Below are 16,883 nucleotides of genomic sequence, written 5' to 3' on the forward strand. Positions count from 1 at the left end.
GATACACGGGCTGGCTCTTATTTCTTTAATTAATATGTGATTAATTAATTAATTGTTTTAATCCTCACCCATGAACTTGTTTAGACAGAGAAAGGGAAGGAGCAGGGGAGGAAGAGAGAGGGAGGAGGGGGGGGAGAGAGAGAGGGAGGGGGGGGGAGAGGGAGGGAGAGAGAGAGAAAGAGAGAGAGAGAGAGAGATATTGATCGATTGCCTTCCATATATGCCCCAACCTGGGATTGTGCCCTGACTGGGAATCGAACTGGCAACCTTTCAGTGCACTCAGGCCACACAGCACTTGCTGTTTTCTGACACACAACACATCTCCTCATTCCCCATGTCTGTCCTCTGGCCAATGTCTCCCCCACTCCGTATCGCTAGAATTTAAGTTCCATGAGAGTGAAGATTGTGGTTTGGTTTACAGGTGTCCCATGCACCTAGAACACACCTAATAGGTTCTCAAAAAATATTTGGTGAGAAAATGAATTAACAAATAAACAAATGGGAACAGAGCGTACCAGTTATGTGTTTGCACTCTTTAGTCACCCAGACTTAGATTTATATCTGGGCTCTGCCACTCACTAGCTGCATGACTGTTTTAAACCTTTATTTCCTCATCTACTAATGAAACAATAAATATTACCTCATTGGATTATTGTTTAGATTATATAAATTAATGCATATAAAATGCTTAGCACCATGCCTGGAGCATAGTCTATGCTCAGTAAATGTTAGATGATATTATCATACACCATTTATCATTATTATTGTCATTGTTTCACTTAATTTCCACACTAATCCTAAAGGCAAACATCATCTTTAGGGAAAGTGAACAAAAAGAGAGTAATTTCTTTGCTATCAGAGAGGGTAAATCTCCTACCTGGCCCACTGGATACCTCAGTCTGGCCACCTCAGCTCATCTGGGCCACGCCTGACTCTGGAGTCCTTGGCTACTTGCTCCACCTGAGGCCACCAGCTGCCCACAACTTCCCGCCTTAGCTGAAGCATCAGGCTGCAGAGCTTCCCCAGTGGCTACCAAGGGGCCGGGAACACAGCCCAGAAATGCACAGCCACCTTCCTACGGACCTCAGATGAAGTCCCTCTTCCTTCCCCTTCTGAGATAGCTTCTCAGACATGTTTCTGCATAGTCCTCCCGAAGAAGCACCCGTGGCTGAGCTCATGTATCTTCCTACAGCAGGGATTAGACACACATCACCTTGCATTTTCTTCCCATCCTTCCCTGCCTCATTTTTCCTCACTCTTCTTGCCCTGAGATCCCGCCTCCCAAGAAAGAACCCATACGTCAGCCTTGCTTCAGGCTCTCTTTTCTAGGGAACCTAAAATAGATACCGGGCTTACCGCCTAGACATGATTCCAAAGCCAATGCTTTTCTATCAGTCATCCAACCCCTATGTTATTGATCACCTGCTACATGCCAGGGCTCCTCTCACCACATCCTAATGTAAAGTGTGGCACCTGAGGGAAGTGGTAAAGGTGCAGAATGGCCACTGTGGGGAACAGGAGAGAGACTGGCTGCCCTCCAGGGTTGATTGGAACCCTGATGTCCAGCTTCAAAGCTGGTTTTATTTCTAAATGCCTGGTTCTCCAGTCTGTAATAGACCTCCAGACTAAGCATCCCACAACACAACTTTCCTCTTGTTTCTCCAAAAGCCTCCAGCATTTCTCCCTTGTCTACAGGATAAAATTCCAAATTCCTCATCATGGCATTCAAGGCTCTCAGAAGCCAGAAGAGGCCCTTTACCTGACGTTAGTCTAACCTGAACTCCATTTCTCACCCCCGCCACAAGTGCAAACTCAACCTTTAAAGACCAGCTTGCTGAGAGAGAACCAAGATGGCGGCATAGGTACTTGCTGCCGCGCACAACCACATCAAAACTACAACTAAAAGACAAAACGGACATCATCCAGAACGATAGGAAGGCTGGCTGAGCGGTAGTTCTACAACTAGAAGGAAAGAGAAAAGTGCACTGAGACTCAGAGGAGGTGCGGAAGTGAGGAGGTTCAGAGGCGCACATGGAAATGGGCTGGCAACTGGGTGTGCTGTTGTCTTTTTCAATCGGGAGGAAGATACAAGCTCCCAATTGCTCTGAACTCCAGTTCCGGGTGAGACTCTGAGGACCCAGACTCATACGGGGAGAAACTGGACTGTTTGGCATCGGGACAGGAACACAAGGGCGGCTTTCTTGCAGAGGTGCTTGCAGCAATCATTGTTCCTGCACGGGCCTGCGGGACACAGAGACCCAGGGACTTCTCTAGGGCAGGGTTGACTGGCAGCCATTGCTGTTTGCTCCACCCTGGTGATTCCCTGAGACCCTGCCCCACCCAATTTACAACCCCACCCAAGCTGTGTGCAGCGGCTTTTGCATATGAATGGCCTGTTCTTTTGCAATCTAAAATCTAACAAACTGCTGCTGGGTCAAAGAGCACCAAAGCTTCCAAAAGAAGGCCTAAGGCTTGACAGCAGCCTGCATTGCTTCACAGCTGGGCCTCATCTGAGGACTTCCAAACCCCAAACAAAGAGGAGGAACCTGCAGATCTCTCTGTAGCTCCTGCTGGGTGGCCTCAGGCAGTGTCTGACTTTGCACCTCCTTGGAGATCCAAGAGCCAGTGTACCCAGGGGTCAGTGTGAGACCATACCAGAATGCAACTCTTCAGATCCATAAGAGACACACTCAGGGGGCAGACTCAGTGAGCACCAAAGCCCCCCAAAGCAAGTCCTGTCCCATAAGGGTGTCTCCTGCACAGCAGTTCTCTCATTGTAGACACAGCTGGTCCTCACAGCCAATTGGCCTGGAGGTCAATTCCTCCCAGTGATACCAACAACAATCAAGGCTTAACTACAACAAGACTGTGTACAGAGCCCACAAAGGGTTGCACCAAGAGTGTCCACCTCAGGTAATTAGGGAGGCTGAGCCACTGGTCCCTATAGGATACCTAGCACACAAAGCCACTCTATCAACACAGAGAAGCAGCCAAAATGCAGAGACAAAGAAACATGTCACAAACGAAATAAATGGAGGAAAGCAAACTACTGGATATAGAGTTCAAAATCATGGTTATAAGGTTACTCAAGAATCTTCTAGAAACCTCTGAGAAATTTAGTGAGATCCTCAAGGATATGAAAAAGGACCAATTAGAAATTAAGCATACACTGACTGAAATCAAGAATAATATACAGAGATCTAACAGCAGACTAGAGGACCTCAAGAGTCAAGTCAAAGATTTGAAATACGAGGAAGCAAAAAACACCCAACTGGAAAAGCAAAAAGAATCCAAAAATATGAAGATAGTGTAAGGAACCTCTGGGACAACTTCAAGCATACCAATATCTGAATTATGGGGGTGCCAGAAGAAGAGAGAGCAAAATATTGGAAACCTATTTGAAGAAATAATGACAGAAAATTTCCCCTACCTGGTGAAAGAAATAGACTTACAAGTCCAGGAAGTGCAGAGAACCCCAAAAAAGAGGAATCCAAAGAGGACCACACCAAGACACATTATAATTAAAATGCCAAGAGCAAAAGACAAAGAGAGAATCTTAAAAGCAGCAAGAGAAAAACAGTTAGTTACCTACAAGGGAGTACCCATATGACTGTCAGCTGATTTCTCAACAGAAACTATGCAGGCCAGACGGGAGTGGCAAGAAATATTCAAAGTGATGAATAGCAAAGACCTACAACCAAGATTACTTTACCCAGAAAAGCTATCATTCAGAATTGAAGGTCAGATAAAGAGCTTCACAGATAAGAAAAAGCTAAAGGAGTTCATCACCGCCAAACCAGTATTATATGAAATGCTGAAGGGTATCCTTTAAGAAGAGGAAGAAGAAGAAAATGGTAAAGATAAAAATTATGAACAACAAAGTGACAACAAATACATATCTATCAACAAGTGAATCTAAAAATCAAGTGAATAAAAAAATCTGATGAACAGAATAAACTGGTGAATATAATAGAATCAGGGGCATAGAAAGGAAGTGAACTGACAATTCTTGGGGGAAGGGGGTGTGGGGGGTGCGGGAAGAGACTGGATAAAAATCATACACCTATGGACGAGGACAGTGTGAGGGTAAGGGCATGGGGTGGGGTGGGAACGGGTGGAGGGGAGCTATAGTGGGAAAAAAGAGGAACAACTGTAATAATCTGAACAATAAAGACTTATTTTTTTTAAATAGCTTCCTTTTGCCTCGTTGCTACAGAGTGAGCAAGATGGGTCACCAGCAACACTACTGGAGCCATCCGAGGAAATTCGGCCACGGTTCTCATTCTTGCCGGGTCTGCTCAAACCTCCAAGGTCTGATCCGGAAGTATGGCCTCAACATGTGCCGCCAGTGTTTCCGGCAGTACGCGAAGGACGTAGGTTTCATTAAGTTGGACTAAGAGAACTTCCATGAATGGGTCGTTCAAGACATCTACCTTATGACAGAATGCTATCACTTTGTACATAAAATAAAAAATAAAACCTTCAAAAAAAAAGACCAGCTTGCTGAAGACTTCCTGCCTCCTTAAGGCCCTCCACAATCTTGCAGTCCAGCCTCAGGCGCTGCCTCCCCATGCCCATTCACTCCTTCGCTGCAGCAGTCACCCTAACAATCACATGCTGCTCCCAGTGATGCTGCAGCCATAGTCTGTACCTGTATGTAAACTGTAGTCCGATTATCAATTCCTGGAGGGAATGCACAACCTCTCACATTGGACTGCAATTTGGCAATGTCTATCAATATTACACATAAGAACAGTATTTAACCACATCTGGATGCATCCAATTATACTTTCATACATGGTTATGCATTTGCTGCATTAATTATGACAGCAAAGATCAGAAACAATGGGCCATCAATAGATGAACGAAGTAAACTATACTGTATCATACAATGGAGAATTACACGGCTCTAAAAAAGAATGAGAAAATGCTCTAGGTTCTGATGGGAAAAGGTTTTGCAGACATTTTGATAAATTTTAAAAGTTCATATAGAAGAAAATGGGGAGGGAAAAAGACACAGATATTTATTTGCCTCACATGCGTAACAAAACTCTGGAAGACACCTACAAAGCTAGTAACTGGTTGCTTATGAGAATGGGAGGCAAAGGAAGTGGAAAAATATTTCATTGTATGTTTTTTTATTTCATATATTTTATGTTTAAACCATGTGACTGTCTTACCTATTCAAAAAATTGTAAATTTAGGAATAAAAAGACCTCTGCAAGGGATGCCTGTGTAGATTTATCAGTCTGCCCTCCACTCGAGCAAATTACTTTTTCTCTCTATACTTCAATTTCCTCATCTGTGCAACGAGGCTGATAATGAAATCCACCAAAAAGTATTTAGAACAGAACCAAGCACATAAAATATTATGTTTGGAAGGTAAAATTATGATCAGGGCTTTTAAAAAATAAACCATTATCCTATTTTCAAAAAGAAATATCAATCATACAGTTATTGGAAAAGATACCACTATATTTGAACCAGATATTGGTCTAAGAACTTATAAAATATCTTATTTAACACGCACAAAAAGCCCGTGTGGTAGGAATTATTCTCCTCATTTTACAAATAGGGAACTGAGCTCAGAGCAGTTTGCTGTCCGAAATCATACAAGTGACTATATCTATCTCTTATGTCTATGCTCTTAATTTTTACAGCACCCACGAGTCAGAAAATAGGAGGTAAGTTCCTTGATATGCAAAAATAGGTGGAATTTTAAATACAACAATGTAAAAATCTCCAAGCTGAATTTTCATACTGGGCATTATGGTAAGGCTAATACTCTGCTTACAAAACAATTATGACTGAGTGGAGGTGGGAAGGAGGGGGGGTGGAAATTAAAATGTGGGCTTTGCTTCTAATAAATATAGTGTATATTGTGTTTACAAACAATAGGACAACTGTAAATAGGAGGGGGAAACTTTACATGGAAAATAATAAACTATTATTAACTTAAAAAGATTCTCATCCTGAAAAATACCCCCCAACTTCAACAAAATTAACTCCTACTAGTAAATATAAAACAAAAGCATTTTGCTGTGCCAGCTTCGATAATCAGTACCCCAAAAGGAAGATAGAAAAATGCCAGTTCTGTTTTAAAACTCTCGACTATAACAACTCACAAGAAGGGTATTCATAGTTTTGTCACTTACAGGATGCTTTTAGCAATAAGGTATTGTCCTCTTTTCTTCTCCTACTCTGCATGAAGTCCAACCTGAAATAAAAGATTTCACAATGAGGGCTTCCTAGACACAGACTTGGGGCTCCTAGTTAAATTACGTTCCTCTTTATTGTTCTATATGGGCCTTGTCAAATAAACCACACGCTCAGGTGGCAATATCTGAGAAAATGCCGCTATTTTTCCCTCCGGAGGGAATGCAGCCTTCATCTTACCCAGTTGCTGGGTCTTTCACCTAGTTTGGTCTGGCACAGAAATTAACTTCATTTTACAGCTCATCACACTCTGCATACGCTCCAACAAATGGATTCCTGTGTCCAGAGACCAGTAAAATCCCCGTCTCCCTTGGGGATTCTGCTATAGCATTTGTTCTAGGACATTAATGGATGTCCTAACCAGTCCATGTTTTCTAAAGCAATGGCAACTCAAGGTCATACTCTCCAAATGAGGCATGTTCAATATAATGACTACAAAAAATTGTACACATGCAGCATACAGACATTCCTGGTGATGTCAATCAAACATATTGCTCTTTTTCCAAGATGAAATTTAATGGGGATTCTTATTCTAAGAGGCATTTTAAAACTCAACAAATCAATTTCTAGCAAGAAGCCTTTTGCACGAGTTAGAGCAAATGTTCAATCAGCACCCAATGTTAGCTCAGAAGAGATGCCACTAGAAATGTGTACCAGAAGACTAGGGGGGGGGGGGGGATGGTCAAGACTGTGTGTCCTCACAAAACCTATGCCCCAAGCCCCCCACAAAAATGGATTATGAACTCAACCAAACTACTCCAAATGAGAGTTCAGAAACTTTCTGTCTCAAATTCTTTTAGACAAAATATTTTCAATAACTTGGAATTTCTTGTTCAGTAAACTAAATTACTGTAAGACTGAAGAAGGAGCATATTTCTGCAGAGAGGTTGTGATTTGGAGTTTAAGGGAATGTGTCCAAAATGCTTCCCAGCAAATCTCAGAAAGTTATGGAAGGACATATTATAAAACGAGACTACCAAATCCGTCTGTGGAAAGGCAAGAAAGTATATTAATACATTTCTTTCGGAGTATAAAAACTAGACTAACAGAAATAGATCAATTATGAGCTCTTTAAATAATAAAAAGAAATACCCAGCTGATTGAATTGGAAGGATGCAGATGATTTCACCCTATTTGTAGCTTGAACTAACAGATATGAATAAAAATTTTACCTTGTTTGCAGATACACTTCTAATTAATTTAATTATTATTGTCTAGATTTCACTTGATGTGCACATTGCTATAATAAAACCATAGAAGGGTACCCCTGGCCAGCATGGTTCAGTAGTTAGAGCACTGGCATGTGGACCGAAGGGTCTCGGGTTAAATTCCCGGTCAAGGGCATATACCTGGGCTGCAGGGGCGTGCAGGAGGCAACCAATTCATGTGGGAGAGACATCAATGTGGTGTGTTTTTTGCTCTCTCTCACTCTCTCCTTTTCATTCTCTCTCTAAAAAAAAAAAAAAATAATAATGGAAAAAATATCCATGGATGAGGATCAACAAAACAACAGAAAGAACAACTGCAGAAGGGCACCCGAGTGTGGAATTTTCATGCAAAGTTTTCACTTGCGACAACTCAAACCAGCATGGGACTCAGAACTAAAACTAGTAAACGCATAAAAGTGAATTTATAAAAAACAAACGAACAAGCATTGCCCCATCCAGTTAAGCTATTCTAGAATTCTGGCTGGAGGAGCTCCCTGTTCCTCCTGAATGACATCAGCCACCATGCCCGGCCCTGCCTCTCAGACCCCCTCACTGATCTTCCCTTGGAGGAGACAGCTCCCAGTGAAATCCAGAACAGAACTATGGGGGGGAAGGGGGATTATAGTAACACAATTTGGAACTGCTCACAGAAATATTAGACATCATTATCAAACTCCCTGTTTTCCCTGTCTGAGTGTAATGAGACAAAAGCAAAATAATAAACAAAAACAGGAAAAAAAATTGAAAAAAATAGTATATAACATCAGGTAGCTACTAATAAGAAGCTAATCCTTTCACCTTCCTTTATCCAGTCCCCCAACCCACTCCTCTCTGACATTTGTCAGTCTATTCCTTGTATCCATGCCTCTGGTTCTATTTTGTTCATCAGTTTATTTTGTTCATTAGATTCTAAGTATTAGTGAGATCATATGGTATTTGTCTTTCTCTGGCTGGCTTATTTCGCTTAGCAGAATACTCTCCAGGTCCATCCATGCTGCTGCAAAGGGTAAGAATTCCTTCTTTTATACAGCCGAGTAGTATTCCATTGCACAAATGTACAATAGGTTTTTTATCCACTCATCTACCGATAGGCACTTGGGCTGCTTCCAGATCTTGGCTATTGTAAATGATGCTGCTGTGAACATAGAGGTGTATATATTATTTCGGATTGGTATTTTGGGATTCTTAGAATATATACCCAGAAGGGTTTTACTGGGTCAAAATGTAGTTCCTTTTTTTTTTTTTTTTTTTTTTATGTTTTAAGGAAACTCCATGCTGGTCTCCACAGGGGTTGCACCAGTCTGCATTCCCACCAGCATGTACGAGGGTCCTTTTCTACACATCCTTGCCAGCACTTGTTTGCTGATTTATTGATAGTAGCCATCCTGACAGGTGTGAAGTAATACCTCATTGTAGTTTTAATTTGCATCTCTCTGATGATTAGTTACTTTGACCATTTTTAAAAAATAGATTTTTATTGATTTCAGAGAGGAAGGGAGAGGGAGATAAAGATAGAAATATCAAGGATGAGAGAAAATCACTGATGGGCTGCTCCCTGCATGCCCCACACTGGGGATCGAGCCCACAACCCGGGCACGTGCCCTACCTGGGAAGTGAATCAGTGACCTTCCCATGCATGGTTCCACATTCAACCAACTGAGCCACACGGGCCAGGGCTCATCCTTTTCCTTCCTGCATTCCTATTGTATCTTGTCCCGAACCTTCTGGTGAACTCTAGCTCACCACTGAATGCATACTTGATGGATAGCTGGTATACTTCCCTTGACTCTCCTTCACTTTCAGTGACTGCAGACCCTCAGAAAGAGATGATCCATTCCAACTAACCCACTCAAAGGTTGGATTCCTGAGAAGTTACGTTTTCTACTTTTGTGGGGGAACGACACAATGAGTTTTCTTCCCAGAGGAGTAAATATTAAGCTGGGTTGTAAAGGATGTGGAATTTAGCTAGGTGAACCAGTGATCCAGGAAGAGGAGCTTGCCTACCCATGCCTCCCCACCCCACAGAACTCAGGGGGCCTGTCACTCATGATGGTTCGAAGGCAGTGAGCACAAGAGGCAGCCTAATGCCATGTACACAACTGTTGCTCTTTTAGTTCTAGCTTCATCTCTTGCCCAAAGAGTAGTATACAGGTGGGCAGGTTATATACCAAAAAGATATGTTCAGTATATAAAAATATCTATTATATGTATATTCTTCTACCAGTGAACCAACATAAGACGTATAAGATGTAGTCTGTTGTATTCAAGAAGTGTTAGTAGTAGTGAAGAATATATACAGAGGAACCAAACTTAGAGCAAGTGAATAATGGAAAAACTTCACAAAATGCCAGGAGAAGATTCTGCAACAAGGTTGCATTTAAGGCTTCACCCTTTCACTCCAGGGCCAGCTGGTGAACCAGTAAGACAAGGATCGGAGGGGGAGACTGCCTACCAGCCTGGATGCCATGTTTCAGTTGTCTGTCTCTCAGGTCCAGGGCCATCCCAGCAGAAAGAAAAGGCATCAAAAGAAACCCGTGCCCCACTTAGTGAGCAGGCACAAGGCCCTGAGTTAGCACCTTTCCTCTATAGCAGTGGTTCTCAACCTTGGCTGCACATTAGAATCACCTGGGGATCTTTTTAAAATCCTGATTTCTGGGCCTCATCCTCCGGAAATTCTGTTTCGTTGTTAGTAATGTTGTGGCCTCACCCCATAACAAAGAAACAGAATTTCCGGAGGATGGGGCCCAGAAATCAGGATTTTAAAAAGATTCCCAGGTGATTCTAATGTGCAGCCAAGGTTGAGAACCACTGCTCTATAGGCTGGTCTCTAGCTGTATGTAACCCGCTCCCAAGGGTGAGAAGTGAGCTGGTCCAGCGCGTTAGGGGGATGGGCTGCAGCTCGGGGTGCCGGCCGCGTGGGGAGGAGCCTTAGCTCTCCCGGCAGAGCGCTTACCTCTGCAGCCTCGCTCCCCCACGCCCTCTCTAGCTTCAGGACAGCCTTCCCATCAGCTGGGCGGCCCACTCACCCGGGCGTGGGGTGGGGAACAGGGGAGGAGGTCCGAAGGCGTGGGGTTAGGGAGGGAGAGGAGAAAGGAGGGAGGGGGAGACTGCGCACCCCCATGGCCAGCAGCTCTGAGGAGGGCCACCTGTCATCACAGCCATTGTCACGACCCCCCATGCCACGCCCAGGCACGGGGCTGGGGCGGGGCCGGGCCCTGGATGTCACCTGGGCGGGACGTGCGTCCTTTCAAGGGACCCAGCCTGTGCCTCCTCCCCTCCACCCCCGCCCGCACCCCCGATGCCCAGGTGTCCAGGCTCCCGGCGGGTCAGCCACCCTGCCGGGAAACCGGGGCCGCCCAGGAAAGCTCAGAGTAGTCAGTATTGAGGGTGTGGAAAGGAAGACGGAAGGTACGTGAAGAAAGTGGTAACAACAGTTACCGCTGCAGTTTCTGCCCCTGGCGGCCCCTGCGCTGTGGTCAGCCCACGGGGGCCAGCCCACCCTTTCCAGCCCACACCGATGTTTGCGCCCATGAGTTCGCACCTAGAAGTCGATTAGAAGGTCAAGGGGCGGGGGGAGCCACATGTACTACTCGTAATATTTTAAGCAATAAAACAAAATTTAAAAAAGAAAAGAAATCGGGATGTGGGCAGATATTTATCTACGTCGGTGATTAGCACAGCTGTTTGTTAATATTGAAAAATTGGAAGCTACTTAAATGACCAACAGTAACGCCCCTGACTCCAAATCGCGGAACATCTTTTAGGGGGACTTACTGCGCACGTTTACGGTCGCCTTACGGAAAATCCTTTGGACCAAGAGAAACTGTTCACTACACGACGGGTGTGGGCGTAGACACGTTTACAAAACAGTCTCCGTTTAATGAAGAGAACATACACACATAATCTGAACAGAGACAGGAAATGATTAAGGGGCTGAAGACAAGAAAGAAAAATGCCCTGGCCGGTTTGGCTCAGTGGATAGAGCGGCGGCCTGCGGACTGAAAGGTCCCAGGTTCCATTCTGGTCAAGGGCACAGGCCCGGGTGGTGGGCTCGATCCCCAGTGGGGAGCTTGCAGGAGGCAGCCGACCCATGATTCTCTCTCATCATGGATGTTTCTCTCTCTCCCTCTCCCTTCTTCTCTGAAATCAATAAAAATATAATTAAAAAAAAAAATCTCGATTCTGCTCCTCTCCAGATCCTCTCCCCCTCTCTCCTCCCTCGGGTTATCACTGTGGGAGAAGCTCGGGGGCAAGCTGGGGGGGGGGGGGGCGGCGGAGAGGAAGCTGCAGGAAGGTCGCACGCTTTCCCTCCGAGTCTCCCCACCCCCCACCCCTGGTCCCAGCACCCCAGGGGCCGGATTAGCTGGGGGGGAGGGGAGGAGCCGGGTTGGCGAGGGGACTCCCACCCTCTGCTGGGGCTCGGGGCGGCGGGCCTTTCCCTGTTCCCGGTGGCTGGCGGGGATCGTGGCGTCTCCGCCCCTTCTCACCCCAGTGCCCTTCGATGTGTTGAATTCGGGAATCGATCGGGAATCACGAGGCCAATTAAATGCCCTCCGATTTAGAGCTCTGGTTAGGCCTGAAAAGCTTCAAACAGCCTCTCAGCCCCTCGGAGGCGTCCGCGGCGGTGACCTCTGGCGTCCCCTCGCCCGGGAATGGCCCCCAGGGGAGCACCGCGCGTGGGAGGGGCTGCGCCTCTAGCAAACCTGGGGGCGGACCGGGCGGAACGCTGGTCTCCGGGAAACAGCCAGGGGACGGGACCTGGCCCCCTGCTTCCTCTCCCGCACCTGCGTGCGGGTCCCTGGGAGCGGGATCACACTCCTCAGAACCTGCCACGCTGCCCCCCGACCGCCCCCCCACACACACACACGCACCTGCCGCCTCTCTGCGCTTGGCTTCCCACCGCAGTTGCAGCTTTGCACCCAGTCCAATACCCGAGGTCGTGCCTACGCCGCATATCTGTTCATAGAAGTCTTAGCGGAAATACAGTCCAACCCCTCGTTTGACAGGGAAGGAAGCTGAGGCCAGCAGAGCGACAGGCGGTCCCGGATGCCAGGATAGCCCCAGGGCACAGAGACTGCCCCAGAGCACAAAAATAAGGCCTGTTAGCGGGGGAGGAGCGGCGGGTTTCTACCTAATAATGTCCCCCGCCAGGCCGGCGGCTAATGCCTGCAAAGCGGGGGTTTCCACGCGTCTCCGGGAAGACGTGACGCATAAGCTGAGAGCTGAGTATAGATACACACCTGCTGGAGGGAGTGCGTGTTCTTTCCGGCTGAGCATTAAACTCTGCGGGTCCACGCATCCCCGGCCTCTCCCCATTAGCTACAGCGGGCTCTTCCTCTCCTGGGGTGCGCGCCGGCGGACTCAACACACCGCGGGTGGAACGCAGTCCTTTCGCGTTCCCTGCGGCAGGTCCCCAGCCGCCGAGTCCCACCTGGGATGGGAGGTGCTGGGAGGGACTGTTCGCAGCTGCAGCTGGTTGAGTCCACTGATGGGGTAGTTAAGAGGTGTTTGGGGATTTTGGACTGCGCTGCACTCAGAGCCCCTAACCCCCGCCCTCCACCCCTTATTCAAGGGCCAACCTGCATACTGTGAGCCTTTTTAGGTTTGTAGAAAGAATGTCAAACATTTTTCGAAAAAACGCCGTTTTAATAGTCACCCCGTACTCCATTTTATCAAAGTGTCATAAGCTCTGTTGCTGAACGTCTCTGTTATCAGTTCTCATTGTCAAAAACAGTGCTCAGGGCAGCCTCTCCCACTGGAAAGGGGGGGGGGACTTTCTTTCTCTCCCCCCCCCCCTTGCCTTTTCCTCTCCTAAGGTCCAAGTGCCTCTGCTTCTGTAACTTGTTCCCTGAGCCTACACAGCCCAGCTGGCTCACTTCAGCCACCTCTGTAACTTTCTAAGTAAGCGTTCTCTTATAATTTGAAAAAAGAAAAATAGTGCCAAGAACATCCTTGTTGACAAATCTTTGCATTCTGACTCTATAAGGTTAAAGACTACAGACCTTTTTTTTCAATGTTTAAAGTATTACATATAGTATTACATATGTCTCCGTTACCCCCTCCCCATTGACTTCCCCACCCCCAGACCTTTTTTAAGGCATTTGGTGCACAGGACCTGACTGCCTTCTAAGAGAGCTGTGCCAATCTATATACTGTACCCAGCAGAATAAGAGAGCTGTGCCAATCTATATACTGTACCCAGCAGAATGAGCGTGCCCACTTTTTCCCGTTACCAGTGAGTTTGAGAATGTGTTGAGGTCATGAAAGTCACTAGGTCTAGATGCAGCTAGATGGTGGCCCTATGGGATCTTCTAGAGGCATCACAGGGGAGCAGTGTCTTTCCTTTGTACCTTGGACCCTTTAGGCTTGGCCTCTAGCACTGGGCACCATGCATGTTGTTGACAATGAATGCATTCCCACCTGCCTCCCATTCCTCACCCCCACTCCCACAGGCCACACCTGGTGGATCTCGGGACTGACCTCTGCCTGCTAGCTCTAGGTGTAAGCTCATCATTAGGGTGTCTCACAACTCCTGTCTTCACAGATGCCATACTTCTCACTTTGTCTTTCCCTCTCCAGGTTGTTATATACCCTGTCACTCTTACACAGGGACATTTGGGTTCCACAGGAATGACAATGGACAAGTCCAGATCTCATCTTTCACACATTGTTCATTCACTTATTTATCCAATAAACAGTTACGGAGTCACCTATTAAACACTCGACATTATGTTTGTTAGAAGCACAGAAGAAAATAATATTGATATTAATATCTAACATTCATGGAACACATAAAAGTGCCCCTTACTGCATTAAGGATAAGATTAGGCACCTGATTTTACTTGCTCTTTATCACAGCCCCATCAGGTAAGCACTATTACTCCCCCCTTTTAATGATAAGGAAACTGATGCAAGTTAAAAGTCACACCAATGGTTGAATAGCAGAGCCTTAGCTACAAACCCAGGCAGATTCCAGAAGAGTGGGGAGTGCTCCAGGCACAGGGGCTATAATCCGTGAAGGTCCTGAGGCTAGACGTCATTTGGCTTGTTAAAGAAACTGTCAGAAAGCTGGCGTGGCCAGAGCACAGGTTGAAATCGGAGGCCTTGTAGGTTAAAGATTTTGGACTATGAATGGGAAGCTATTCAAACGCCTGGAGCAAAGCAGAGATAACAGATGTGTGCTTTGTAAAGATGCCTCTGGCTGGAAGGAAGTGTTCTGGCCACGGCTGGGAATGGAGGCAATAACTATTGTCTCATCCCCCTCAAGTTGATGGACTTTAGGCTTCTGAGATGAATTATGCAAACTGGATGTGAGGTGTGACAACCAGGTTCCCAGAACGGCGGGTGGAGGCACCATTGCTAAGGGATTTTTAAGAAAGACCTTAAGTTTAGTTTTGGACACGTCAAAATGATTGCCTCCAACACACATTTAGGTACTTCCTCCACCCAGGAAGTCAGATGGAGATGGATAATCGTCAGGGTGGAGATGGCAGTGGAAGCCAGCCAAGGCGATGTGGTGGAGCGTATGGACGGAGGGGGCCCAGAGTGAGGGGAGTACAGGTTCCCCACACTCACGGATGAAGGCGAGGAAGGGAGGGAGCCGGTGAAGGTTCCAGAGGGAACGGGAGCAGCAGGAACAACAGGAGGAGGGGGCTTGGGTCAGATGCAGACCCACGCCTCTCAGATGCCCAGTGGGGCTAGACTATCCAGGGGGCAGGGTTGGAAGTCGGGACTGGAAATAATTTTACCTCTTTCTTGGCTCACTCACAGCGCGGCTGTCCCCATTTGATGTAGCAGAACTTAGAGTTCCAGCAAGAAGTGAGTTTCAGGGCCTTTTTTGGTAGTTCCTCTGAGATTTTCATTTATGCCTCACCTAACAACAAGAGTGGGGGATGACTGAATGAAAGAACACTGCGTGCACTTGCATTCCTCCTGTATCCCGCTCCGTGTGTGTATTAGCCATTGGCGAGTGAATACAACTGGACATTTAAAACTATCTTTAGATCTGCACTAACAGAAATTGGGTTCAAGTCTGAACCCTAATCTTCAAAAAACACCAACGTGCAAGTCCCCATTCCTTTCCTAGATCCCACAATGAGGAGTCTCATTTAGGCACTATTTCCGACAACAAAGCTGTTTCTATCAACAACCATTGAGTCCCTGCTGTGCAAGACTGGTGACTGCGGAGATGGTCCCCCACCCCCTTCAGTCTTTTATTTCATGAAAGAAAGACCAGGGAGAAGAAGGGAAGAAGAGAGGGCAAGAAGGGAAAGATGTTTCTTGCCATAAAATAACTCAGGACTTGGTGCCGAAGATCTGTAAATAATTAAAAATTTGGTTAAGGGATGGCAATATGTATATTTTGTAAGAACGTGGTTGAACATGTCATCCGCGAGCTCTGGATGAAACAGGCATGCACATATACACTGCTTTACATGAGACGAGTGATTTAAAATAGAGTATAAAGACAGTGCATTTGTGTGTGAAGTGAAAAAAAAAAAACTTAAACCGCCCTGCAAGATAGCAGTGCGCGGTGCTGTGCATGGGAACCCGTTTATCAACCAATCATTAAGTGAGTTAACTCTGCACCCAGGGAATGCTGCTGGCAGCATTCGCCATAAATAAATACGCTAATATGTACAATAGCTAAATGAATAGACTCTTCCTTGGTGTTTTATGGCCTGAAAAGAATGCAGCTTTTCATTAACGGAATCATTTGGAAAGGTGGGCACTGATACGGCGGCGGTCCGGCGCTCTCTGCCCATTGATAATGGCCTCTGTTTCAGGTGGGGGGAGGGGGAGACTGACGTCCATTTACTTTAGCAAAGATGGTTATTGAATGAAACCTTTAATGGGGGCGTTTATGATCCCACTCCTCCGCTAAGAGCTCGGGGCTGCCTTAGCGTAGTCACCCCCCCTCCCGCACTGACGGCTCTTAGAGAATCAATACAGGTAACATGTCAGCTGGTGGTCCGCAGTCCAGGCCTAGAAAGGTAGAGCTGAAATGGAAGCTGACAGGTAGCTACTCAGAGAGAGGGTAGGGGTCAACACTGAAAGTGAGGCTCCCCGAGGGAGGGAGGGAAGGCGGGCCGGCCCTCGCTTCGCCGTCCGCGCTGGGAGCCGAGAGGAGATTAGGCACAAGGACTAGAGAGCGGGGGAGGCCCCGGGCGCTTCCGAAAGGCCCTCGGTGGGGTGGTACTTAGAGCCCCAGGATTCACAGCGGATTGTCCACTTCCAGTGCCCGCTTCCCCTCCGTCCGAAATCTTGCTGACGGATGCACAACTGGGACGAAGCACGGATGCTCAGACCCGGTGCCGGGCGCTGGTGCTGGGTGCTGAGTGGCTCCCGGGGACGGCGCTGGAGGGGCGGCGCGCGCTGCTGGCTGCTGGCTGCTCGCTGCCCCCGGAAGAGCTCGCTGCGAAACAAACCTGAACGCTGTCCCCCCTCCCCCGCCCCCCC

General features: G+C 46.9%; 1 protein-coding gene across 1 annotated transcript; it reads left to right on the forward strand.

The window, feature by feature from the left end:
- Window positions 1–4,226: 4,226 nt before the first annotated feature.
- On the forward strand, window positions 4,227–4,619 carry LOC308533573 (small ribosomal subunit protein uS14-like; the record flags this gene model as incomplete). The annotated part of the gene is made up of 1 exon (XM_081111606.1): window positions 4,227–4,619. One exon carries the CDS (start codon window positions 4,227–4,229, stop codon window positions 4,395–4,397), a length of 171 nt encoding a protein of 56 aa, XP_080967732.1. The 3' UTR covers window positions 4,398–4,619.
- Window positions 4,620–16,883: the final 12,264 nt, after the last annotated feature.

The sequence above is a fragment of the Myotis nattereri genome, assembly GCF_964212035.1.
Source record: "Myotis nattereri genome assembly, chromosome: 17".
Lineage (NCBI taxonomy): Eukaryota > Metazoa > Chordata > Mammalia > Chiroptera > Vespertilionidae > Myotis > Myotis nattereri.